Source organism: Miniopterus schreibersii (assembly GCF_964146895.1).
Source record: "Miniopterus schreibersii genome assembly, chromosome: 1".
NCBI lineage: Eukaryota > Metazoa > Chordata > Mammalia > Chiroptera > Miniopteridae > Miniopterus > Miniopterus schreibersii.
In genome coordinates, this window is record NC_138101.1 from 8369964 (window position 1) to 8396678 (window position 26715).

The following is a 26715-nucleotide window of genomic DNA, read 5'->3' on the forward strand; positions in this document are numbered from 1 at the left end:
GTCAAGCAGCCCCAGGGGCTCACAAATGTGGGTCACCACCGTGGCCTCAGGCTCCCTCAGTCCAGGTGGCTGCTGGGGTTGAAGGCTACATGATGAGGAAAGGGAGCTTTCACTGAAGTCCCACATAATGTGCTGATATCATCAATCAGAGTGAGGCATATTACTCCCAGGGATTTGGGAGGTGAAGATTAGCTGATAAAAGAGGAGAAAAAGGGAATAAGATTGGCAATTGACAGTCTCTGTGACTGCAGAGATGAGGAAAGAAATCTCAAAGTAAACTGCTAATGTTTGTGAACTAGAAAGTAGAAAAAAAGGTTAGAACCCAGATTAGTGGATCTGCAAGGCCCAGCATCTGCAACCCAGCACACGGCCTTGAGCACAAGAATCCATTACTGAACATAGTGCAGTATCTAAGCCCTCGCTATAAAGGGATAGTGCGTACTGTAAGTGCAGTAAGGGCAGACCATATCTCTATTACTGTCTGCTCACAGCACAGGAGTGTCAGTATTGGATGGAAAATGAACTGGGTGAAATCTTGGTGGTTAAAAGGTTTTAAGTTACGGTAGAATAAATGCAAAAATGCCCTCAGGGTCACAGAAAGAGGAGGTACTGCTGCTGTTTTGAAGAATTTGGTCCAGCAAACATTTTACTCCATGCTTAACCTATGCTAGGCATTATAGAAGGTGGTTGTGCAAGATGGGAAAGTAGACAAGATGTAGCCCCTGCCCTTAGGAAAATCAGTCTGGTTGAAGGAAGAATAATTCTGGAAGCATACCCTGTCACTCGGTATATCAGTTAAATGGTATTGGCCTGGCCATTTCCTTGGGGCCCTTTCTCTACTGCCCACCATATTCTGTGGCTGCAGCTCTGCCACTCTTGAACTTTGGGCTACTTCCTTTCATCATGATACTGGGGAAATGTTAGCTAAAAATCGTTCAAATACTGTAAGTCATAATCAAATTCTATTACACAGTCCATTCCCAAACAGTTGGCCTCAACTGCCCCGGTACTGTACAAATCACATCTCTCTGTGTATGGATTACCAGATTACTCCTAGATCTTATTGGTTCTGCCTCCACTTGCTTACCTTCTGTTTCTGTACTGGGGAGAGATTATTTTTAAACAAAATATATCATGTTGTCTTTTCTCACTGGTAATCTGGTACTGTATTCAGCTCCCTACATACATCATCAGCTTTCCAAGGTAGTATTCTCCTACTTTTTACACGAGGAAATGTGTTTTCAGCAAAATCCAAATGTGCTCTATTCTGGGTGAATCCAAGAGAGATACCACTAACCACTCTCTCAGGCAACTTACGGTTAGGCAGACATGAGATACAATCTTTTGAGCCAGACATTAACCAGATTTGCAAAGAAGTAAAATGCTTCCACTCTTCTCACTAATTTATTTCTGGTTTTGGAAAATATTTATATTTTTAATTAAAATAATATTTATGTTAATATGTAGTGAGTTTTTAAATAATTTTTTTTAATTTTTAGTTTTGCCTGGCCAGTGTGGCTCGGTTAAGCGTGGTCCCATGCACCAAGAGGTTCGATTCCCAGTCAGGGCACATCCCCTGGTTTCGGGCTCGATCCCCAGTACTGGGCATGCAGGAGGCAGTCGATCGATGTTCCTCTTTCATTGATTTTTCTCTCTCTCTCCTTCCCTAAAATCAATAAAAACCATTAAAAAAACCTCTGTTTTAACAGGTAAATATTTTACCTATTCTCAATTTGAATAGGTAACTATTGGCTGACATAATCCACATAAATAAAAACACCTGGGAGTCCCCAATACATTTTTGGAATGTAAAGGAAAGGATCCTGAGACCCAAAAGTTTGGGAACTGCTGAAGCAGACTAGTTTCCAACTGGCATTCTATTTTTGTTCATTCAATCAACAAATAATGACTATGTCTACTTTATGTCAGGCACAGTTCTGGGTGTTGGGAATACATGTGAAGATAGGCAGGCCCTGATCTCATGGAGCTTGCATTCCAGTTGGGGTGTGTGTGTGTGTGTGTGTGTGTGTGTGTGTGTGTGTGTGTAAGGCAACTTAGTGATGAAGGAAACAACTAAACAAGATCATTGCTGATGACGTTTAAGGGCTGCCAAGAAAATGAAACAGGGTAAAGTGGCTGAGAGCCGAGTCTAAGATTGAGGCTAGGACCCGTCCTCTGTCTAGAAAGCTTTCCTAGTTAAGCTTCTTCTCCAGTCACTCCAGTGCACATCTCTCCAGAGGCCTTTTCCAATCACCTATCAAACCCATCACTAGCCATCCCCTGACCAGGGAACATTTTTTGTCTGGGCACCTATCTCTACATGATATTGCTATATATAGTTACGTGTGTGTCTCCCTCTCCGACAAAAACAACAGTGAGCTCCACCAGGGCAGAGGGCAGAGGCTTGGAAGGATCGCTGTAGCACGCGGAGCATTAAATAGTACACGGGACATGGAGGGCTCAATAAATGTGCTGCATTACCACATATATAACTGTAAAATTAAATATAACAGAAATATTTTTACCTTCTGAAAGCAAGTGTTAAAAAAGCAAATTATTAAAATATTAGCTCAGCGACTTCCTCTCTGATGTAAGAAGAATGACCTAAGAGGGACAGGGTCAGGCACATCGGTAAGGAGCCGCCACGCGAGTCGTTTCTGTTCCCTGCCTCGCCCCGGACAGAATCCGGGGCAGGGTCGCCTGCCTGTTCTCGTTATAGCCACGGCGACTGGACTAATAACTGGTACACAGCACACGGGTGCGGAATGAACGGTACCTCCAGCCGTTTGCCGCGGGTACACGGCGCCCGAAGAACGACTCTCGGCCGGAGTCACTCCGGGCGGCACGGCAGAGCCCGCCCAGCACAGCAGCGTCCTGGCGTCCGCGGGGGGGGGGGCTCGGGCCGACGAGTTTGTTCTCTCCCCCACACAACTGTGTCAAACGCAGTCAGCGTCCTCACTGCTTAAGAAAAATAAAAGGAAAAGCTGGCGCCCCGCGCGCGCGAGAGGAGGAGGAGACCAAAGCGCCAAGCTTCCGGTTTCCGGGACGCCCAACAGAATCTCCCGGCGCGCCGCACCGCCACGTGACCAGGGTGGTCACCTGACCCAGGGACGCCAGCTGCGCGCAGGCGCAGTGGGCCTCTTCCAGCCATTTCAGAAATGGCGGCTCCGCTGGGAGGTATGTTCTCCGGGCAGCCTCCCGGACCCCCACCCCCGCCGCCGGGACTCCCGGGCCAGGCTTCGCTCCTTCAGGCCGCGCCAGGAGCTCCGAGATCTTCTCCCAGTACCTTGGTGGATGAGTTGGAGTCATCTTTCGAGGTAAAAGGAGACGCGGAAGGGGGATCCGTGTTCCCACTCTTCTGGCCTGCAATGGAAGCTGCGCATGCGCAGGTTATCTCCCTCAGGGATGCCGGACCCCGGCCTTCAAACGGGGGAAGTGGCTCCGAGAACGTGTGTCACTCGCTTTAGCTGCCACCGGGAGTCGTGGCCAGTGTTCCACTCAGGTCTACCGGCGGGGCCGCGTACACTTGACGTTTCCGGTAGCAAGTGGGCTTGACGTTTGCCGGGTCCTAACTTTGGGGTCTTTCCCGGTTCCCCACCACCGGATGCCGTCCCCCTGGTTCTCTGTCCCCCGCTTTCCCGCGTCCCCGCGTGTTCGGTACCGGCCTCCTCTCCGGGACGCGGGTTCACCGCCCGCGCCCTGCAGCCTTTCGGCGGGGCGCGGCCCTCAGCGATCCTGAAGCAGTGGGACTCTTGGGACTGAATGAGTGGACTTTTAAAAAGCATCTTTTTTTTTTTTTAATAGACCACCACACATTTCCTTCGCCATGCAACTCTCCAGGTCTCTATAGAGGCCTGTGTGTTTACACTTTTTTGAGGGGTATGAGAATCCCCCCTAAAACCCCCGAGACCGGCTTTCCTCCCGCCCTGCCTGGCGGCCCCGCGGCTCTGGGGGAGCAGCCCAGCTTTGACGGGCAGGTGCGACTGGGTGGGGTGCTTTCCAACAGCACAGGATTCACCAAGCAGGGCCACCCCACTCGTACCCCAGATCCAACAGGAGTCATCTTTCAATGTCACACGGAATGGGAAGTCTTTTCCTGATGTATTCAGCGATTACAGGGGGTTGCCTGGGGTATCCTGCGGTTTTTCTGTGTAAGTCAGAGGGTGGTGCCCTAGCCGGTTTCGCTCAGTGGTTAGAGCATCAGCCGAGACTGAAGGGTCGCAGGTTCGGTTTGGGCCAAGGGCAGGTCCCTCGGCTGCAGGCTCGATCCCGGGCGGTCAGGGCGCCTGCGGGAGGCAGCCAGTCCATGTGTCTCTGTCACATCGGTGTTTCGCTATCTGTCTCTTCCCTCTCCTTCCGCTCTCTCAGGAAAATATCCTCAGGTGAGGATTAACAATAAAATAAAATAAAATAGTGGCAACTGCAGGCAGAAGGGCCCTCACATCTCGCCAGTGGCTTAAATTTGGGCCCAGATCTACTTGCCTCTTACCAAGCGTGTTTGCTTACGGTGGCAGGACTCTGCTTTCCTGGGGCTTGAGGCTTCCTTTCTGACCCCTGCTCCCTCGGCTCCCATCGGTTCTCCTGGCCTGCTGCCCTGTGTCAGGCCGCCTTTGTTCGTAGAGCCCCCTGGCTGAGTCACATAAACATCTGGATCATTGTCCCTTGAGGGAGAACTCCCGCTTTGGGACTTGTTTACCCTTGTGACACCAACCTGTTCTTCTCGTGGGTGGTCCTGTCAGTCACTGGCGTGTGTTTATTGAGCCCGGAGCAATATTCCCGCACTAGGCGCATAGTGAACAAGGCTAACTTCCCACCTCCTGGTAGGGGGCAGCTGATAATGCACTAAAAGCATGGAGTGGTGTCAGCTTTGAAAAACAACAAAGCTGGGCTTGGGGCTAGAGCTCAAGCAGGAGGGGTGGGCACCATTTCAAAAGAGAGAGAGGTGGTCTCTCTGAGGAGGTGATGGTTGACCTGAGTCCTGAATGGGTGACGCAGATCATAGGAGCATGGGAGGGAGGAGCTGTGGGTAGGACTGGAATAGGGGTCCAGGCCCTGGTGTGGAATGAGATAGTGGGGAAAGGAGCGAGTGGCAGGAGAGAGACCAGATCGGCTGCTGACAAATTCCAGCTGCCTCATTTGGCTCGTCCTCTGTGGGCCTAATGGGGTCAATTTACCGAGTTTCTTCACTGGCATGATAGCTTGTCTGGTGTGCAAACCAGATGCTATCAACTCATTGAATGACTTTAAGAGAATTCATTTCTTTCCCTGAAGTAAGATTTTTGATGTGCAAATCACATTTTTCTTTTGTGATCTGTTTTGATCACAACAGGCTTGCTTCGCCTCTCTGGTGAGTCAGGACTACGTCAATGGCACGGATCAGGAAGAAATTCGAACTGGTAAGAATTCCCTCTTTTTGGACAATGTTCTTGCCTTTAGCAGGATTCCTGATTGCTGATTTTACACTTGCTATGTTTCAGCCCTGCTGGTATCCTAAGAGAACTCTTCTGGGGGATAAGATTTATGCAGGTCATGCCTGTGTACTGCTGGTTCTCTGTTCAGCTTATTAATCGACATCTTATGTCATTCACGATGGACCACTTAATGATGAACTTTTCATAGTGGTATTAGGACAAACAAGACCATAGTGTGTACTGCTTTTAAAATAAGTTACATTTTAACTGGAGCCATGCTACTTGTCTTTCTTCAGAAGAACTGTGTGTTGTAGTAAGGTCTGTTATGCACCTGATAGAAGTACAAATTATCTGCTATTTAATGTGGTTAACATGTGGAAGGTTTGGGGATTAAAATCCCAGATTATAGCTATGAGAAGGTGATGTTTTGATATTCTGACTGTTCATGTAGGAGGGAGATATTTGTGTCCAATATTTTTCTTGATTTAATATTTTGTGTGTTTTTTAAGGTGTTGATCAGTGTATCCAGAAATTTCTGGATATTGCAAGACAAACAGAATGTTTTTTTCTACAAAAAAGATTGCAGCTATCTGTCCAGAAACCAGAGCAGGTCATCAAAGAGGTATGAGCTCCATTTTCTCCTCAACTTTAGGAAGAGCACATGTTGTCAGGGTTCCATCTGTGCTTTAAATGGTTTTAAATGAAAATCCCTTTCCTGTTAGCTATAGTAGGGCTTTATCAAGTATGAATGTTGCTAGTTGTTCAAGGAATCAAAAATTAATGTTCTGTCCCAGGCTCCTCGAAGCTGAGGATTTCATTATCTCAGTTGCTTGAAAATGGGGCATTTGGAAGTGTGTTGGGGTTGCCAGGATGACTGGAGTTCTAATGGCATTTAATGTGTTGGGCCAGGCCTGCCCCCTGCAGTGTGGAAGAGAGAAGAATCATCCTGCCCAAAAGGCCAGTGGTGCCCCTAATGAGAAACACTAAATTGAGATGATCATTTTGGGGGCAGTTTTTGAAGAAAATACTCCACAAGCTGACCAATTAAAATGTTCTTTTAATTCAATGATAACTGTTGAGAAGGTGAATGATTAGGTGATGCTCTTACACTTAATCTTGTCAGATCATTTCCCTTTTTAAAAAAAAAAATTTAAGTTTTATTTATTTATTCATTTTTTTGTTCAAAATATTACAGATGTCCCTTTTTCTCCCCAGTGATCCATTTCATTCCATCCCACCCCCCCTCCCCAGTCCCTCTCCACACCATTGTTCGTGTCCTTGGGTTGTGCATATACGCATATAAATTCTTTGGTTACTCTCTCCCCCTCCACCCACCTGCCCTCCTCCCTCCCTCTGAGATTCATCAGTCTGATCCTTGCCTCCATGTCATTGAATCACTTCTGTTCATCAGTTTATTAAGTTCTTTAGATTCCACATATGAGTGAGATCATGTGATGTTTGTCTATCTCTGCCTGGCTTATTTTGCTTAGCACAATATTCTCCAGGTCCTTCCATACTGTCCCAAAGGGTAAGAGATCCTTCTTCTTTACAGCTGCGTAGTATTCCATGGTGTAAGTGTCCCACAGCTTTTTTTATCCACTCATCTCCTGATGGGCACTTGGGCTGTTTCCAGATCTTAGCTATTGTAAATTGTGCTGCTATGAACATAGGGGTGCATATATTCTTTCTGATTGGTGTTTCAGGATTCTTAGGATACATTCCTAGGAGTGGGATCACTGGGTCAAAAGGCAGCTCCATTTTTCATTTTTTGAGGAAACTCCATACTGTTTTCCATAGTGGCTGCACAAGTCTGCATCCCCATCAGCAGTGCACCAGGGCTCCCCTTTCTCCATACCCTCCCCAGCACTTGTCGTTTGTTGATTTGTTGATGGAGCCATTCTGACAGGTGTGAAGTGATACTTCATTGTGGTTTTAATTTGCATCTCTCTGATGATTAGTGATGTTGAGCATTTTCTCATGTGTCTCTTAGCCATCCATCTGTCCTTTTTGGAGAAGTGTCTATTCAGGTCCTTTGCCCATTTTTTAATTGGGTTGTCTTCCTCTTGTTGAGTAGTATGAGTTCTTTGTACACTTTGGAAACTAGCCCCTTATTAGATGCATCTTTGGCAAATATGCTTTCCCAGACCGTGGGGTTCCTTTGTATTTTGAGGCTGTTTTCTTTTGCTGTGCAGAGGCTTTTTAGTTTGATGTAGTCCCATATGTTTATTTTTTCTTTTGTTTCTCTTGCCCTAGGAGATGTATCAGTGAAAATTCCACTACGTGGGATGTCTGTGACTTTACTGCCTATGTGTTCTTCCAGGATTTTTATAGTTTCTTGAAGATCATTTCCTGATTTGAATACTTTAATAGTAACATAGGTGTGTTCAAGGCCAGGTCTTGATAAAGAATTACAATGCCAGTTTTCTTTAAAAAAGCTCTTGAAATTGAGATTTTAACTCTTTGTAATCTGAAATGATAGAACAGTGGTTGTGGATTCTTTTAAACAGCTGTAGCCATGTGTTTCAGATTCTCAGTATTTTAGGTTCAGCCTTTGGACAGAAATACTGAGTGCCTGGGGACCAGGATGGGAAAGAGAGGGTTTCTTTTTGGCTGCTTTTTGATACTTTGGGATATTATAATTTGGGTATTATTTATTAAAAGAAAATGAATTAAAAATAAAAACTCTCCGTGTTAGGCAGACATCTGCCATTGGAAGAGCTGCTCTGGTTTATTCAGATAGGAGAGCCAAGCAGAATAATGGGCGTAGTGTGGTTTAATAGTGCTCTCACTCACTCAGGAACTGTATTCGGTTTTCACAAGAGGTTGCCCTGACTTCGTCACCTTCCTTTGCAGGATGTGTCAGAGCTGAGGAATGAATTGCAGCGGAAAGATGCTCTGGTCCAGAAGCACTTGACCAAGCTGCGGCACTGGCAGCAGGTGCTGGAGGACATCAACGGGCAGCACAAGAAGCCAGCTGACATCCCTCAGGGCTCCTTGGCCTACCTCGAGCAGGCGTCTGCCAACATCCCTGCGCCTATGAAGCAGACCTGAGTAGAAGCTGCCTGAAAGTGTCACTTCTGGGTGGTGTGACATTTTGGGAGAACTCTGCCAGAAAACAAGATGATCTTAGTTGCATGCTCCCACCTAAAATGTTCCCCCCTATTTTTATAAGCTCTTATTTTTTTTATTACTTTATAAAATGTGCAGCGCTTTGGTAAACCAAGTAAATATGTTCGTTTTTAGCAACGTTTAAACTGTTAGTGTGAAAAAACTTCTTAAAGTTTTTTTCCCCTGCTTTTTATTTTTAAAATTTTTGTGTAACTTTTAATCTCTGTATTTCTAATTTAAGATTAGTGTATATAATTTGAGGAAAAACAGCCTGTCTGCTCTGATCTGTTAATCAGGGTGAAGATCTGGGTTGTAGGCCTTTTTTGTTAATCACCCCCAGTGGTGGTAGGTAACAGCACGTAAATTTGCCATTTCAAGACTCTGAACTACCTCAAGAAGAGGAATCTAATGCAGCAATGTCTGTAATGCTTCCAGAGCTCTCAGAATGAGGTATTTTGTAAATAGGTCAAAGAGGATTGTTATGTCCTAGGTTAGTGTAGAAATATTACAGTGGGATCCTTAAGTTGATGTTGACTTTTATTTGGGGTGAGTTTATATTTTGTGTGATGTATGTTTACTTTTGGGGTTGGGGGGCTGCAGTAGGAGCAGTGATGTAAATTTTGTTTTCTTCTGCAGTGATGAATCAGTCTGAGTAGCAGACCCTGTTCCCAGTAGCATGACTGGGGCAGAAGTAAAGTGTGGGGATTCAGACTCACTGCGATAGTCTCTTGTTTTGAGTTTTGTTTGCTTGTGTGATTTGTGTTTTGCTTTTTTGGAGCAGGAATTTTCCATAAAATAAGGTTCTTGCTAATGGATGTACTGATTCCAAGGGACAGGGCCTCAGGTGGGGAGTGGCCTGCAGGGTGACCCTCAGTGACTTACTCTCCACAAAGGGCATGTGGAGCCTCAGCGTTTGGGAAGATGGTTTATTCTCTCGTTGGTCACACAGCCCAATACGATTCTTGATTGATCTGCTGCTGAGAAGTACAGACTGGTGCTTGTCTGGCTCTCCCTGAACAAGGCCCTCTTTTCTTGGTGGTTTAGTCTCTGGCTAGGTTACACCCCTTTACCCTAAACAAACACCCTACTGTCTTCTGAACAGGCAGTACCTCTGGGCCTTGGTGTCTTGACTCATTTTGTTTTCTCCAGGCTTGGAGGCCCCTCCCCACTCCCATCGACGTCCACTCATGGTGCCGTCTGGCCTGGATGCTACCTGGTCCCTGAAGCCCCCAAATGCCCTCCTGCAGACTCTCCACCCCACCGCAGGACACACAGGAGTTCTTGTCTCCTACCAACCTTGCTTGGTGCTCCCTCGAGGGTTAGTAATTTGTATCTGTCTCTGTGCCCCTCATGAGAATTAGGCATCGTTTTCCTCTGAATATAGGGATCATGTATTACTGATCTTTTATACAGAGTGGTACATATTACCCATTTTTGTTTGTGCATGTGTGGTATACAGCTTGAGGTGAGTGAATGCCCTCAATGAACATGCATTAAAGCTTTGGGTTAAACAAAACTTTTAAGATTGTTTTTTTCTCACATTATTTGACTTCAAGGCTGTTAACATGGCCATCTTGTGCTGATTAGAAGCTCTGATTGGCAGCTTTGGGTTTCTTCGTTAAAAATTGAAATAAACAGATTAATAAACTGGTTTAGGCATCTTTCAATAATAAAGAAGTTCTTGGTGAAAGGTTCAGGAACTGTCCTACTTGGTGCTTAGTGAAAATATTTGGAATTAACATGTATCAGTTATTGCCATTTTTTATTCAAGTTTCCAGCAAATAAATAATTTTTCAATCTTGTCTTTGTAAATATCTTTTTCCTTTTAATGACATCTTGCTGATTGATCATAGAAAACCCTCCTTTGATGAGAAAATAAGAAGCCATCAGCTGGGAGTTCCCTCTCACTCCCGTGATAAACCCACCCACATCTTCAGGGCACCTTTTTCCTTCCTGTTCCATCTGCTGAGGTGCTGGCCCTGTGAATGACCAGCCTTTCCCCAGGTGCTCTGGCCCCCGGACAGCTTCCTTCTCTAGGACGGGACCCCTTAGCCCCTGCATCGTCCATCTACTGGACCATTCCTGCTGCTCACAGGAGCTCTTGATCACCCGTGCTCACCATTCCCTCCACTCTTGAGCGCTGTGCCACTTCCCTGCCCCTCACCAAGTCTCCAGCTCCTCCCCTTCTCTCCCTCCCTCTCCAGGCTGCCATCTGTCCCTCCCACGTGACCACAACTGTGCTTTGACAGTGTCCAGCCACTTCGCTGTGGCCAAATCGAATGGACACTTCAGCTTTACTCAAACTCATCCTCTTTAACACGCCTCCCGTTTTCTGTTTCCTCTTCTACCCACCCCCTACATGCTGGCATTCCTGAGTGGTCCTGGCCTCTGGAGGCACAGAGGAGCCATTGCGGGGAGTGCAGTTTCCGAGGCTCCCACCTTCGGGGACCCGCTGCAGTGGTCCCATGAAGACCATGCGCTTCCTGCTGTGACTAAGCATAGTGTGGGTGCTGGACCAGGCCATTCTGCCTGACACAGGACTCCCCTGGTGGGCAGTGTGCTCTGGAGCTCCCATCAGCCTGGCCAAGACTCTTGAGGGCTGTCCTTTTGTCTAAACCTTCCTTTCACAACTGTCAGCCCTGCGTCCTAGTCCCAAGGCTCTTCCTGGCTTCGGCTTCCTCTCATTTCTCTTTCACAGGTGTTTCCCCTGCGAAGCGGGGAGAGAAAGTTTCGCTGCCATCCGGACGCTGACCTGGTGCTGCTTGGCTATGTTACTCTCCTGTTGGACATAAGCAGTCTCAGAGCACCAACCTCAGACAGAGCTGCTCGGAGACCAGGATAAAGTGCCAAAACGGCGTCGTAACTTTGTCTAAACAGAAAAACAAGGTCACTGTGCAACCCAAATACCAAGCATCCTCCTGAGTTACCACTTTTTAAGCACTTACAGCTTTACCCTCACCCTACAGGTAAGATTTAAGACAGTCACAGAATTGCCCCCACTTACAGCTTGCAGTAACTAAAGTGACTCCCTGCTTCCTTAGGCTCTCAAATCACCCAATGCCAAAATCTCAAGTAGGTTCTAACACCTTTCTGAGAAGCCCTGCCATGATGAGCATTTTCCCTCTATGCAACGAGTAATAAACCCAGCTCTTCAACTACAGGTGTGTTTCTGAGGGCCTTTGGCTGAACGGCATAGATATTCCCAGTACATTTCTTGCACCTCTGATTGTGTCTTGGGGTTTGTCTCTGGAGGACCTGACTGACGTGGCTGCTATGGACTTGGTCTGAGAGGGCAGGCAGGTGGATGAGGCTTGGTGACTGGCTCACTCACTGTCCAGCTGGCAAGAAGGACCCATTCTGAGTGGTGTGGGAAGTACAGATAGTTTCCGGCACAAGGGGTGGCCTAGTTGCTGAAGATGTCACCAGCAGTGCCTGAGGAAAGTGTTCCAGTGGAAGGGAACATTGTCAGTGCAGGGACTCAAACATCTGGAAGGTAAAGGGAATGTTGCCTATAGGAACAGTAGAGTTGGCTGGTTATCACTACGCTGTCTTGACTTCCGGTAGAGAGATGGTGATAAACTAACAGTGCTTAATAGGCAAAGGCCACTATGAGGGCCTGGGCCACCTTTGGTTATCTCCTGCAAGGAGAGAGCAGGCCACTGAGAAGCTAATAGGAGATAGTAGATCAAAAATAATACTGCATCTGGTGGTGACGGTGGAGATTAGTTAGTGCGACCCTTGGAAATCTAAAGGTTTCGGGGAGGGCAGACCCTATCATAGCGCCATTTAATCTGCAGAACCCAGATGGAGCCTGGAGACTGAGTATAGACCAAGTAGCCTCAATCCAGCTGCTGTGTTGGGAGTTGTATCAATGCCAGAACAGCTACTAAGGGCTCACGTGCACCGTCTGCAGCCATGGATTCAGTGAGTTCTTTGCTACCCCAGTTAAACCATTTGCAGCAATATTCCTTTCCAGTTTTGCTCCAGGGACATGTTAACTCTTCCTCCTTCTGTCATAATCTAACCTAGAGACTTATAAAGTCCTGTTGTTTCTCCTTCCCAACTCAGTCCCGAGCTGTTCATTTTTCTTCGTTTCCGCTGTTCCCTCTAAACCATCACCACCATCTCTAGATCACGTTGCTCTTGAGAGATTGATGGAATAGAAACCAAGAAGATGGTTTTATCAAGTTGAGTTTCTTAATAGTATCTAGGGTACAGAGAGAATGTCTCTCACTGCTGGTCCAGGTGTAAATAGCTGGAAAACTGTTAGAAATACCTTCTGGATGGTAATTTGTCATATCAAACAAAAAGCTTAAGCATGTGTCCTATGAAGCTTTACTGTAATGCTCAAGAAATATGTCCTAAAGAAAAAATGATAGGAGCATGCGAAGGTTTAGTTAACAAATACGTAATGATTGGGTAGAATCTAGAAATTTAACAAGATCTTTCACTCACCTGAAACAAGAAAGGAGTGAAAACAGATGCAGAGTCTCAATGAATACAATTCCATTCCCGAAGCAGGTGTTACACCGAGTTACAGGGCAGTATCGTGAAGTGAAGCCTACCTTGTTAGTCATCAGGGGTTGCAGGGTGGTGGGAAAATGTTTCAGCAAACAAAAGAAGAACTATCTGTGTGCATCTGTAAAACACGAGATACAGACATAATCCTACAATGCTCGCTCTAAGCAAGAAACAAAAGGCAACTGCAAAATACTTGATGCTGAAAAATAATACTGCATGTTACATGTATGGCAACAAGTATTTGCAGTTAAAAATTATTGGGGCCATGTGTTTTGATTAGCTAGTAAATTTACCTTTAAATGATGAATTCTGAGTTATAATTGCATTTCTCTAAAGGACTTAAGTATGAAAGCAGCCACTTTTTATTTGAAGGTGATACAGTCGAGGTCAATGTGAACTTCCCATTTCCAAGTTCAGTCTTCATCTAATTTCACCCTTCTTTGGCAAATCAATATAAGTCACAACCATTTTCATCATCCAGTTGTTTAAAGTTTTATTCAAAGAGCAAAGCTTTGACAGTGCATAGAATAGACGATTGTTTATGGGCCACCTAGCTGGGCCAGCACCAGAGGATTGGGAACATATTTTGCCCATTAAAAGATGTATTGAGTCTTGTCAAATCGCATTGCTCCTTCAGAGGGTCAGACAGTTCAGTGTGGCCTGACAGCGAGGTCAACGCCTAGGATGGCCACTGCCCTTTCCCTTTAATCTACCAAGCATCCATGCAATGGGGAAGCAGTGCACCATGAGGCAGATGGCCCAAACCCAAAGACCAGAGGTTCAGTAGATCTTTGACTTGAAAGAACAGATAATCTAGAAACCTTCACAAGTGGCCAAGTGGACACTGCAGTCATTGGAACAGATGCACGGCGGGGCAAGGCTCAGTTATTCACAGAGAAGTCCTGGCAGCACTTAATTCCAATTTGTAACTGGAATCATTGCCCATATTATTTTGCTTAATTCTCATAAAGCCCCATTTTGAGGTAGGTGTTATCCCCTCTATCATCTACTTCATGTCCTGGATTAGGAAATCAAAATACTCCAAGTGTCAAGGTCGGCAACTGCCCTGTCCTGGTCGTTTTGATTTCCTTGTTTTGTGTTTTAATTGGCTCTCCCGGCTATTTGGATCTTGGTTTCATTCCTCTTCTCACTGAGGTTAGTGTGCATCTTGAATGATATCACTTACATAGAAACACTTTTCAAGTGGATTGAGTCACATCCTCATGGAAAATGAAATCCCTTTACAAGCAGACCACGGAAACCACAAGGCGAGTGCAGTCTATGGACACGAGATACAACGGGTAGGTCATCAGTAACACAACATTTACGATGCTTTCTGATAACACGACTCATTTTACCCTAAGGTCAAGATTTTTTCATGAACCGGCGCCACAATGAAACGGTATGAAATGTCAATGCTCAAATTCGTTTGAGCTACTGGATGCAAACCATATTACAAAGCAAGTTATTTGGTTGATTGGTTTTTTTAGTTCATTCCCTCAGTCCAATGTTTTAAAAAGAAATGTTTTTCAAATGTCCTCTCTGTGATGGATCCCAAGGATCGATTTAGAAAGAAAAATACTTGGTAAACCATTCCTGGTGGGCAGAGCCCTGTTTCTGCTGGGCTTCTTTGGGTTGGGTGGTTTCACCATCTTGTGTTCTAAAAACAAACAGAAACAGAAAGGTTTTGGTGGTTTTGAGGTTTTTAAAATTATTCAATAAACAACTTACTACCCCACCATCTTTTCAGGGTAAGATAACTGCTTCTTTACTCTTCCAAAGATACTGGAACATCACTGGCCAACATTAGTATCTGGAAGCCGGTTGTCAAGGACGGGTGGGCACAGAATGTCTAATTCCTGTTGTGAAAACAGAAGGTTCTCCATTGTTTCACTTAAGACCATAAGGCATATTTGCAACATTTATTTCAGGCACAAATTAGTAAGTAAACCCCACACAAAAAATAAAAGAGGAGCACTTGAGATCTTGCTCCCCAACATATGCTGTCAGTTTGGCTCAAATACACTCATAAAAATTCTCCAGAGGAACAAAAGAATTCTGGAATCTGGTACCAGGAATAGTCCCTCTTCTAAAGAAAGGCACACAATCTCCCCATTTGGCTGGACTGTTGCTTTTCCAAGGCAGGGCTTGGTCTGCCGTTCCTTGTATCTGCCCCAATGCCAGGTATTTAACAGATGCCAGATTGGAATTCCAGTCTTTCTCCTATTTTGGGAAAATGGAATCACAGCTCTGCCCCCTACCGTGTGGCCGTTTTCACATCTAGAGACTGGGTGGGTTTGTAAGGCCGGCTACCCCCGGAGCTCGGGTCCAAGCTGGGTGACTTTGTGATTGGCGGGGCGTTGATCCTGGAGCTCAGGTCACCGCTCAGGAAGTTCTTTGCATAGGAGGCGAGGTTGGGCACGCTGACCACTCGGCTGGGCACTTCTTCCATCTTCTTTTTCTGTTTGTATTAAAGGAAAGGCTTCTCAGTATCACCCAAAGGAAGCATTATTGTGATAGTAAGTAGGGGCCACCCACCTGAAACTACAGAGCAAGGAGGCCATACTTTTATTTATGGACTTCCGTATTATTTTTTAAAGCACTTTCCCCTCTGATCTATATTGTGTTTTAAAAAACACACATGTTCACAATCTCTTATCTAAAATTTCTGGAAACAGATGTGTTTAATAATTCAAAAATCTCTTTTTAGATTTTAAAAGGCCACATAACATCGCAGCAAGGGCTGGGCCCATCCTGTCCTCAAATGCACTAATATTTCTGAAGTGAAACTTACATTTTGTTACACTAAGAGGGATATATAAAAATTATCAATGATCACACATCAGTTCAGCTTAGGTTTATTGTCCTGTGAGTTATAAAAAACACTAATTTTATTTTAATTTTTTTAGCACTTTTAGGATTTGCTATAGCAGATGAGAGATTTGGATGTGAATGTTCTTACTGTAACAAATTCCGAAAGCATGTAAGGACAAAATGTTAAAAAGTAGAAGATTCCTGCTCTTCTCTCTCTTCTTCCTACCAATTATTATTGTAGCCACTGTTAATAGCAACACATTTATTTATAGAAAAATTGGAAAAGAAAAAAATCCCATAAAAAATGCACATTGTCTTCCTGGCCAGATATAAACACTGTTCATTTGGCCTATTTTCTGTGGGCCTTATTTTCAATGCGTATTCCTCTGAATGTATCCCAGCTATTGATAAATGAGCTACAGTCACCTTAGGAAAAATGAAACCGGCAGACTGTGTAATGCAAACTAGAAGAGCCCATTTACCTTCATGGAAGGGGTCAAGTACCCGGGGTGAGGGTTGAAAGAGAAGGACCGGTTCCGATGGGACACAGCGCCGGGGAACGCTGCGTAGTGAAATCTTCTCTCCTCCTAGGAAACAACACAACTGAGTCTAAATGAGCCTAACCACGCGGCACTGGGTTTGACCCCGCGGAAGGTGGCCGTGTGAGGGTGGAATACAGAGAAGAAAAGCCCAGGGCAGGCAGGGGCGCCAGTGGGAACCAAGCTGCCACCCACGGAAGCTGTGAGGAAGCACCTTTACTCTTGGGACCTTTGTGTCCCCAGCCTCTCCTGTAAAGCAAAGGGCACGCTTGTTTGGAGGGCCGGAGGGAAGTTAGAGATCCAGGTACTCGTAGCATCTGGGAAGAGTACTGCAGAACGTTAATAATTAAGGTGCAGAAAGATAGTAATTGAGGCAAAGAAAGAAGACCCCCAGCTACAGTCACTAAATGGCCAACCCTCCACTTTTCTCTTTCCTTCTGTGTTATTTTTAAAGCAAATTCTAGTCATTGTACAATTGCACCTATAAAACCACCAACACGTATCTCTAAGAGATAAGGACTCTTTAAAAATAAAACCACCACGCCTTTGTCACACTTAGCAGATGAGGGCCCCTCGTTAGTATCGGGTAATTTTCAGCTAGTGGTAAAGTTCTCCTGACTGTCTGTGTCTCGTCATGAAAGAGCGTGGCCGGGAGCGGCGGGGCAGGCATGGGAGTGGGACGCGACGCGAGAGGCGCGTGCTGTGGGAGGGCGGGAGGCTCTGCAGGCCGCTGATTTTACTGAGAAAGACGGGAAGCCACGGGAGGTACTAAGCAGGGCTGTGCTGTGACAGGACTTCTGTTTTCATACGATCACTCGTTACTCTGAGGTCAGCATAGTGGAGCGAGACTACGTAAGGGGGAGACCAATAGATTCTCCACTGTGCGTGGGCGAAGCTTTGGGGTTAGGCGGTGGGAAGCCCCTGGACTTCTGGCGGGGCTGACTAGCTCTGCCCCGTGGGCCATACTGACAGGAGTGTCTGTCGCCCTGTCCCCAGAGCTGACTGTACGGCGTCGGGAGCTGTGCGATGGGCCATATGAAGAACGGGCCAGAGCAGGGAGCGCCGCAAGGCTGGGTTAGAGCCTCAAGCACCAGTGTGAGGTGGGTGGAGCCAGTGAAAGGGCGGGGTGGGTGGAGGGGAGGGGCCTTTCAAAGAAATGGCCGTGAGGCCTTGGGGGCACCAGGTACAGAATCAGAGGGAGTCCAAGAAAACTCTTCTCTTTAGGGATCCTGCGGGTGGCTTTGCTAACTGGAAAACAGGTGGTCATTTTTACAAAAGGAAGATCAATGAAGAGTAATTGGCTTGCTTGGATCTACTGAAATTCAAACATAAGGCGAGCTGTTCTAGATCTTTCCAAATTCTGTTGGTTTAAAAAAACCCAAACCAATACCAGCCATGGGCAGACGCTATGGGGCTTGGGAGCAGAGTGATTTTTTGCCTTCTACTTTCCCGTGTTAACTGTTTTAGTGAGTATGAGTTTTTTTGTACTATAGAAAAAATAACCAAGGATCTTTTGTAAGGTGGTTTTATGGTTATCAGGATTAAAACTTGAGGTGCCCGGTAAAGTGCCGGGTGCAGGTGAATACCGCCCCCCAGGAACTCCGCGGCGTCCGTGCAGGGCCCCCCGGGGGCTGGCAGCCTCACCGTGAGCTGCTTGATGATCTCCTCCCTCTCCTTCAAGCGGGTCTGCAGGCGGCCTATGAGCTGCACGTCCTCCGGCCTGGACGCCCCCTTCCCCGGCTTCTCTCCGGAGTCTTTCAGCCTGTTTCGAGCAGACATGCAGTTAGCCCCTCATTGCAATTAGCCTCGAGCAGGCAGGAGAGGTGATGGCGTGGTAGGGGCACCACTGGGTGGTCAGCCTGGACAGCCACTCTCTCTGTTCACAAAAGGGGAAACCGAGGCCCAGAGAGCTTGCCGGAGGCCATCCAGTGGAGTTGGCTGCAGAGCTCGGGGTGCAGCCCAGGACCCCAACTCCCAGTATGACATTTGTCAGTCCCTGCAGGACTGCAGGGGCCCAGGAACCAATGGCCTGTGTGCAGAGATGCTGCACTCAGTGGGGCTTCAGGAACCAGGGATGTTTGGGAGAAGAGGCCTCAGCAGGGACAGGCCCGCACCCCACCGATGCCTATAAGCCCTGCTAATACCGCTGTGGCTCTGGCGCCATCTGCTGGCCGGCATGGACTGTGGCATGAGTTAGTTCCCGGGCAGAGGGGCGAGGGCAGCTAGTACCACGGCCCACCCCTGAAGCTGGAGAAAGAGCCCTCCGGGTGGTGGGGAGAGGGAGGGTTAGGACTGCACATGCCTACTGACTGTATTTGATAAGAGCCTAGGCCTCTGAGGTGAGACGAGTTGGGCTCTAATCCCAGCTCTGCTTTTTTCTAGCTATGACCTTGGGTATGCATGTCACCTGCGAGCCTCAGTTGCTCCTTTAAAATGGGTGTCGATGGGGTGGTTGTGAGGATTCAGTGAGATAATGGGTGCCTGGCACGTGGTAAGTACCCATTAGAGGGCAGATGGTAAAAGCTTCCACTCCAGATTTCGGGTGATTTGCTTTGTATTGGAGACAGTGGAGGACAGTTTTTAAGAGCATAAGCTCAGGATCAGTTAGGTGACATTTAAATTCACTTAGTGCTGATGAACCTGGTCTCCCTGATGCTCACCCCAATCCCCCAGACTCTTAGCAGCCAGAGTGACCCCGTTAAAAAGGAAATCAGACCCTGTCACTTCTGCTCAGAGACTTGCAATGGCTTCCCAGTGTACTGTGGATACATCCAAACTCCTCCGGTTCATTGTAGAATTTCCTTTATCCCGCCGAGTTACCCCATCAACCTCAGTTTCTACTACTCACCCTCTCGCTCATTCCACGTAAGCCACATGAGCCTTCTGGTTGTTCAGGCTTAGGAAGCGGGCCCCAGGGCCTTTGCACTTGCTGTTCTCTCTGCTTGAAATGCTCTTTCTCCAGATGGCTCTCTCATTCCCTCGCCCCCTAGTGTATAGATGTCGCCTCCTTAAAGAGGCCTCCCTTGCCCATCCTTGCCACTCTCTAGAAACTGATCCTATTTTTCTTCAAGCACTTTCACTACCTATATGAAGTTAAATATTTGTTTCCTTTTTTTTTTGGTCAGAATCCCCATTAGAATTTGTGAGTTCTATCAGCACATAGTCTTTGTTTTGTTCCCTACGGTAATCCAGAGTCTAAAACAGTAAGCCCTAATAAATATTTGTGAATGAATACACGAATGCATGCCTACATGCACGAGGGGCCCGTGGTAGGATCTGTCCATAGGAATAACAATTTCACCTCGAAGGACTGCTATGAAGATTAAATGAGATAATGTGTGTCGGAAGAGGGCCAATGCTAATAAGAAAGGTAGCCTTGACCCTTCTGATTTCTCCCCAGTGTGAGGGTCAAACCAAGTCCATGAGGCAGTCCCACTCCTCACAGATCCCCAGGGTCCTGCACGAAAGGGGACTGCAGTGTCGTAACGTGACAGGTGACCAACCATTCCTGTTCCTCTGGGACTGAGGCACTTCCTAGAACTAAGGACTTCTGGTTTTAAAACTGGTAGTCCTGGGGACATGGGATGAGTTAATCACCCGCATAAAATGGCCTATCCACCGGCCCCTCCTAAGTTGGGGCCGAGGCTCACGTACTCGGCCTCCAGGGCAGCCAGCCGGGCCTGGAGGCGGGCTTGGGCGCTGCTGAAGTCGGCCACCACCGCCTGCATCTCCTTCCGGTGCTCCTGGCGCAGCGCCTCGGCCTCCCGGGCGCGCTGGGCTCGCTGCTCCTCCTCCAGCTGCCTGCGGACAGGACCGAAGCACAGCTGGTGACCCGGCTCCAGGGGCCCATCTCAAGGGCGTGGGGTGTTCCTCCCCCTCTGCTGGGTGGCCAGGTTTGGAGACAGTGGGTGGGGAGGTTATGAATCTGAGGTCAGGACACCGCGGGAAGGAGACCCGGGGCATCTGAGTTGTGGGGTCCGGGATAAGCCCTGCTTGGGGGACCCCTTCTCAGCACCTCCCAGCCCAGCACTCCCCGAAGAGCAGCCTGCAGGGGGAGGAATGGAGGCAGCTCTGGAGGGGGGCCCCAGGAAGCACCCCCTTCACTCGGGGCGGGCGGGAGGCCTGGATGCGGAGATTCTGTATCAGAACTGCGGAAAGGTGGACCCTGAGGCCAGCAGTCCAGGTGCAAGGGCAGGGAGCGATGGGGTTAGGAGAGCAGCGTCCATCCGCGGCCTCCTCCGTCCTTTCCTAGCCGTGTGACAGTAGGCCCAGCTCAGTGTCTTTATCTGGAGGCGACAGCAGTGGCCACCTAACAGGGCTATTGCAAGAATGACCATGTTCATGTGTCCAGAACAGTCTGTAGCACAAAGTATGTGCTCAACCATCAGCTCTCTTTTCTTAACCTCGGTGTGGGGGTGACACAGACAAGCCTCTCAGGGAGTGTCACCCTCAGAAAGTACCTTACGTGCACATTTTGGTGTGATTATACCCTTCCCCCAGGACAGGGAACACTGCTTTTCTGAACTGCAGGGGCCGTAACCAGAAATGGTTGGGACTCCCTACCCTGGTCCCAGCTCCTTAGTCACTGTCACATGGTGAGTCCCAAACTGAAATCGAGGTGTCTCACCTTGGCCAAGTGGGCCCACGGCTGTTTCTTAGCTGCGCCTTTCACTCACACAACTACTTTCACTGGAGCTGAGATAATAAAATGGACAAAGTCCTCGGAAGATACAAACTACCAAAGCTCACCCGAGAAGAAACAGCCTGAAAAGTCAGGTAGCTATTAATGAAATTTAAATTGTAGTTACGAACTTTCCAGGAAGTGGGGGGAAAGGCTGTGAATTCAGGACTGATAACAAGCTGTCCAACCTGGATCAGGTAATAGTAACACCACAGTTTACCCCGGGCTTCCCCCATGCCAGGGGCGCTGCTGAGCCTCTCACATACGTTTCCCTGGGGTCTACAGCACTGCAGCCCTGAGAGGTGGCAGTGCCATCTCCATTTCACAGATGAGGACAGTGTTGGAGAGGTTAGCTGACTTGCCCCAGCTCACACAGCTAGTTAAGGGCACACAGCACTGTCTCCCTAAGGCTGGTTTTGAGATACTTTTGGTATCATTTGGTCTGATTCCATACATTCCCTGATTTGTAGAATAATTGGGTTCCCACCTCTATTTCAGGGCCAGTCCTCTGCAGTTTTGACCTAGAATTCCTAGATACTTTTTGTGTGTCCAGGGAGTAACATCAGAGAAGTACTAGTGGATTAGGGAGTCTTTTCTTTGGAAAGGTGCAGTGGGGTGACCCAATTTTAGATCTCCGAGGCTCACCAAGCGGCAGTGGAGGGAGGGAAGGGAGGGAGGGAAGCTCTGGGGCCTGCAGACTGACCTGCGCTGGTCACGGAGCTGCAGCGCCTCCTGCTGGTGCTGTTCCACCTCTGCCCGCAGCTGCCTCACCGTGTCCTTGAGCTGCGAGTTCTCCCAGAAGAGGCACCCCTCATTTGGAGTCTGCTCAGCGCCACCCTTTGGGGAGCCCGCCAGGACCAGGCCGTCCCCATCCTGGGAAGAAGGTAGCCAGGAGAGATGTCTTCAGGAGGCTCAAAAGGCTCAAAGAGCCTCAGATGTGCTCCACCTAGCCTCCAGCCTCAACAGCAGCAGGGAGCCACAGACGGCTACATACAGATGCACTTTAGATGAATACCAGAGGCAGACAGCGGATGGGGGAGAGAGGTCTGGGCTCCTAGGAGGTCACTGTGCTCCCCAGCTGGGTAGGAATTACGGATGTGCAAGGAAGGAGCCAATGGGCCAAGTCTGGCCGGGAAGTTCACGGAGAGTGGGCAGTGAGCTGGGGTGACAAGGCTGCTCCCACTCATGGGAACAGGGAGGTCTGGACAGGGAGAGGAGCTTAGAGACATTCTCCTGAAGATCTGAAGTGACCCTGACTGGCTGCCTCTAAGCCCTGCCTGGTACCAACAATCTGAGAGGCAGATGTGTTTGAATTAAAAATAACATGCAGAACGTAATAAAACCCGTGTTTTGCTTTACAAAGAGGGAAGCCTGCAGGCTGGCCAGGTATCCTCTAGGGGGAGAAGGGTCTTTCCCATTCCAGACAAGGGAATCAAGAACCAAGGACCTCTTCTTTACGAGTCTGCGGTAGCCCTCACTACTTGGAGAGGGGTGTGGGCGGGTGGGTCAGGGGGCTGACCTCTGTGGTGTCAGTGTGGTCCTCGCTGTCCCCTGCACACTGGGCCATGGCCGGCCTCCTGTCAGCACTGCCCAGGGCCTGCAGCTCAGCCTGCAGTGCCTCCAAGTCCTTCTGGTGCTCAGAGCAGGCGGCCCGCTGCTCCCGCAGCTCCTGCCTAAGGGACTCTGTGGAAGGAAGAGCGGCGAAGGTCAGGCGCGTGGTGAAGGCTGGTCTGTCTGGGGGTGGGGACTGCTGAAGGCGTTGGATAGAGTTCTCCAGACTTATTTCAAGATGACAGTAACCAGAGTTCCACGTATGGCACACTAACTGTGCTAAACCCTGGAAAACTGTTCGCTGAAGCCCTGCAACCATCCTATCTGGTACTACCCCTCCCCATTTTACGACGTGGAACCTGGGCCTCAGAGAGGTTGAGTGAGTAGCCCAGAGCCACACAGCTAGGAAGTTGTGGAGTCAGGATTAGACATTTCCAGTGGTTCTCCTTCACTCTGCACCACTGCTGAACCAGTCAGGTGGGTAGGAACGTGGTGGGTTAGGGTGGGATGGCCTGAGCTGGAGCTGAACCCTGAGGCAATTCTGGGCCTCAGCATCAATGGGAGAACAGGGGATTATCAATGACCAGGAGCCTCTTTGGGGTTGCAGGTCTCAAGTTAGAAATTTTACCATTTATGCCAACTCTTAAGGAGACAAAACATTCATGGGTTCTCCTTCCCATAGGTGTGAGGTCTCGGCTGGATTATGGAGGCAGGAGATTATACATTACCTCAACAGAATCAGGACTAAAACCAGAATGATTCGGGAGAAATAGATAAGCCGTCCTTAACTCAGGGAGGGGTATGGCCAGAAACTCAAATTTCTCCCCTGAGGACGCGAGTGATTTCTAATGGTGCGCTGGTGTGATTGAAAGGCAAGGGAAGCAATCCTTTCAAAACGAGTATTTTCTGACGGAACACACACTATTCAGTGAGTTTTTTTTTTTAAAAGAAGATAATTTTTAAGGGCTAGTGAGTTGAATACCTTTTTGTTATGGACTTTTGACACTATATTTTAGTTACTGCAAGTAACTTCTGAAATATTGTTCCAATAATTCCATAAACTCTAAGATAAGCATCCAGCATGGGCCTCAGTACATAGCAAGTGCCCAACATATATAGTATTTTTAAAATAAACAAATGATATTTAGAATGAAAATCAATGATATTATAAAAGCATATTAGTTGTGAAAGATTTCCCATATGCCCACTAAGCTTCTCTCAAAGGTCTAGTATATTAAACACATATAAGAGCTTAATATATTCTGATAACATTCTGTTGAAAAACTTACTTGGTTATCTTTTCTCCCCAGTATAATTTTAATAAAGTAATTTCTAAAGCTTCTTTTCTTAAAAACAAAATCCAGATACAACCCCATTTTTTCGAAATCCTTTATCACAAACTTGCAATAAAACCCTTTAGCAAAGCATGAACTGCAGCGTATTTATTCATTACCCTCTCCTCCTTCCCACCACCCATCTACTCACCCACCCACCCATCCACCCTGCCCCCCACCCCCACCCATCTACAGACCCACCCACCCATCCGCCCACCCATCTATCCAGCATGCCTGGGTCCCCACCCCAGTGTACCATATAATCTCCTGGACACTCTCCCTCTCGCCCCTCACACACCGACCTGCACTGCGGGCCAGGCGTGTCTCACACTGACACTGGACTAGGAGTAACAGGGACTAGGAATCCGTAATATCACTCTGTCGTCATGGGAGGTGCTCCCACCCACCCACCACCACCCAGGAAGCCCACGATTTGCTATCATCATTAGGAGTCCACCCAGCCCTTTCTTCCTGGGACTGATGCTGAGAATCCCGGCCTGTCCCCAGGGCCTCTCCTGATCCTTTTGTCCCGGAAAGGACCGGACTGCTGTGTGAGCATAAGGGCCAGAGAAGGCGGCAGGGACATCTGTGCCAACAGCTGCTGGATGTCCGGCCTGATCTCAACCTGGGGGCTCTTGAACCTGAGACATGTGGCACAGCCTGAGTTTTATCTTCTATAATGAGCCTTCCTTAGAGTCTGCTAACCTGAGCATTTCCAACATGACTACCTCCACTCCGGGGAGCTGCTACCCAGGAAATCTGGGGGCCTCTCTCCTTCCTGCTCCCCATCACTTCCACCAGGACACACGGTCTAATGAAAACTCAACCAGGCAGCAGGCTGAGCTTATTCATTTATGCGGGAAAGAAACTGCTGTCTCCATAATCCTTGTAAGGAGAGGCCTGTCTGGGTTTGAAAAAATACTGAGTAAGGGCAACACGGTCATGAAATAAGGAGAGGCATCTGTCTTGCTCTGGAGAATGAGAGGAAGAGCAGAAAAAAGCATAAAATGAGGCAGAAAGATCATCTGCAGAATGGAGAGGCTCCGCAGTGGGCCACGCAACGCTGGACCATACAGAGGTAGTAACAGTGAACACATTGTTTGCGGGTAGTTTTTATTGCACGCTCTACTACCAGTCAACGTAAAACGTATAAATACGTTCCCGCATACAATGTGTGAATTTACGTAGCCTGTGGTTTACTCATGCAAATCTAATAACAGCCCGACAAGGCGCATACTGCTATTAATCCCATTTTGCAGCTGAGCAATGGAGGCACAGAGCAGCGAAGTGACTTGCCCAAGGTCACACAGCTAGTGAAGGTGGGAGCTGGGCTTCAAGCCCAGGCAGTTTGGCTCTGGAGAGCTTTCCTGCCTCTGGTAACTCTGTGTGGTTGGTTTTTGATGTGAAAAACTGAAGAGGAGGTGAGTTTTGTGCTAGGCATCAGGAGCGGGCAGGCAAAGGAAGCAGAAAACATGCAGGAGCCTGGAGGCCTCTGCCCCCCAAATCTGCAGGAATCTTCAGAATGGAGAGGAGAGGTTGAGGCAATGCCATGAAACTCTTGTGAAGGCCCAGAAATGTGGTGTATGTTCCATAGTAATGATGATGATGGTATTATCTACATTCACCGGGCTCACGTTATGTGCTAGGTGTCTTATGTTCAATATCTCATCAAGTCCACGTGACACCCTATGAGCCTGGGGCACCTGTAACTCCATTTTATAAAAAAGAAGTGAGGCCGAGTGCCACCCTCCCTGGGGCTCACAGCTAGTTGGTAGCAGAGCCAGGAGTCGCCCTGGCCAGTGTGCCTCTAGACCCCCGGGCCCACGCTGTCCCTGGTTCCCAGCTGGGGCCTGCGGGATGTGGCTGGTTGTGTACCTAGCTGCAGAGCCTGCTGAGCCTGTGTCCTCTCCTGCTCTGCCTGGAGCTCTTGCCGGACCTTCTCCTGCAAGGCCTGGAGCTCCAGCCGGTGAGCCTGGTGCTGGATCTGCAGGCTGTGGCTGGATTCCTTTTTCAAGAGCTCTTCTGTGGCCTGTGGGGAAAAGTGGGAGGAAGGAGGCATAAAAGTGGGCACAGAGGGGGAGATCTGTCCCCTTGCCAAGCTCCTCGGCCCCAGCTGAGCAATCTCCGCCCTCTGGCAGAGGGCTTATCAGTCCACGCCCCAACCTGCCCGGGATGGCAGTGATGGCCTGGCCACAGCAGCCATTTCGTAACACGTGAACCTAACCCTGGTCCACAGCTGACTGGACCAGAGTGCACCCTGTTCCACGCTGGACCAATCATTGGGAATTTGGTGTTATGAAGTGGGAAGAGAGAAAGAGAGAGGAAAAAAAGAGAGAGGGAGAGAGAGAGAGACAGGCAGACACTGACTAGATGCCTTCGATTTCAGCACACTCAGGAAAACAGCACTGCCAACACCTTGATTTGGGGACTTCTGAGTGTCAGAGCTGTATAGTATAACTGTGTTGTGCTAAACCATCAAGTTTGTAGTAATTTGTTACAGCATTAATAGGAAACTAATGGCCTCCCTCCCTTCCTTCTTTCCTTCCGAACGGAGAGTTCCAGTTAATACACAGCCCCGCTTCTGAAGTGAGGGAACTAACGCTAGGAGGGATAAACTTGCTTTTCCAAGGTCACACAGAAAAGATTCAGGAATCATCATTCCCTCACCTCTTTATCTTTTTTACAGAGGAAGAAACGGGCTCAGAAAGTGATCTGACTGAGGACAGGTCGACAGGGAATGGTGGAGGCAGGACATG

The 26715-nt window shown here is 48.1% G+C and overlaps 2 protein-coding genes across 4 annotated transcripts in view; one reads left to right on the top strand and one right to left on the bottom strand.

Annotated features, from left to right (window-relative positions):
* Positions 1–3131: 3131 nt before the first annotated feature.
* On the top strand, positions 3132–10321 carry MED28 (mediator complex subunit 28). The gene is made up of 4 exons (XM_081162223.1): positions 3132–3317; positions 5330–5396; positions 5921–6033; positions 8265–10321. Exons 1-4 carry the CDS (start codon positions 3159–3161, stop codon positions 8460–8462), a joined length of 537 nt encoding a protein of 178 aa, XP_081018349.1. The 5' UTR covers positions 3132–3158; the 3' UTR covers positions 8463–10321.
* Positions 10322–13511: 3190 nt separating this feature from the next.
* The window catches only part of FAM184B (family with sequence similarity 184 member B), a 61471-nt gene continuing 48267 nt past the window's right edge, over positions 13512–26715 (bottom strand). For 2 of the 3 annotated variants that reach the window (XM_081162174.1, XM_081162173.1), the window contains 8 exons: positions 25835–25988; positions 22594–22757; positions 21778–21947; positions 20048–20194; positions 18038–18155; positions 16337–16441; positions 15302–15501; positions 13513–14700 (listed from right to left, as the gene is read on the bottom strand). In XM_081162174.1, the coding sequence (XP_081018300.1) occupies positions 14607–14700; positions 15302–15501; positions 16337–16441; positions 18038–18155; positions 20048–20194; positions 21778–21947; positions 22594–22757; positions 25835–25988 (1152 nt within the window). In that variant the 3' untranslated portion in view covers positions 13513–14606. Of the gene's footprint in view, positions 14701–15301; positions 15502–16336; positions 16442–18037; positions 18156–20047; positions 20195–21777; positions 21948–22593; positions 22758–25834; positions 25989–26715 lie in introns of all 3 variants that reach the window. The other variant, XM_081162172.1, reaches the window with a different exon arrangement.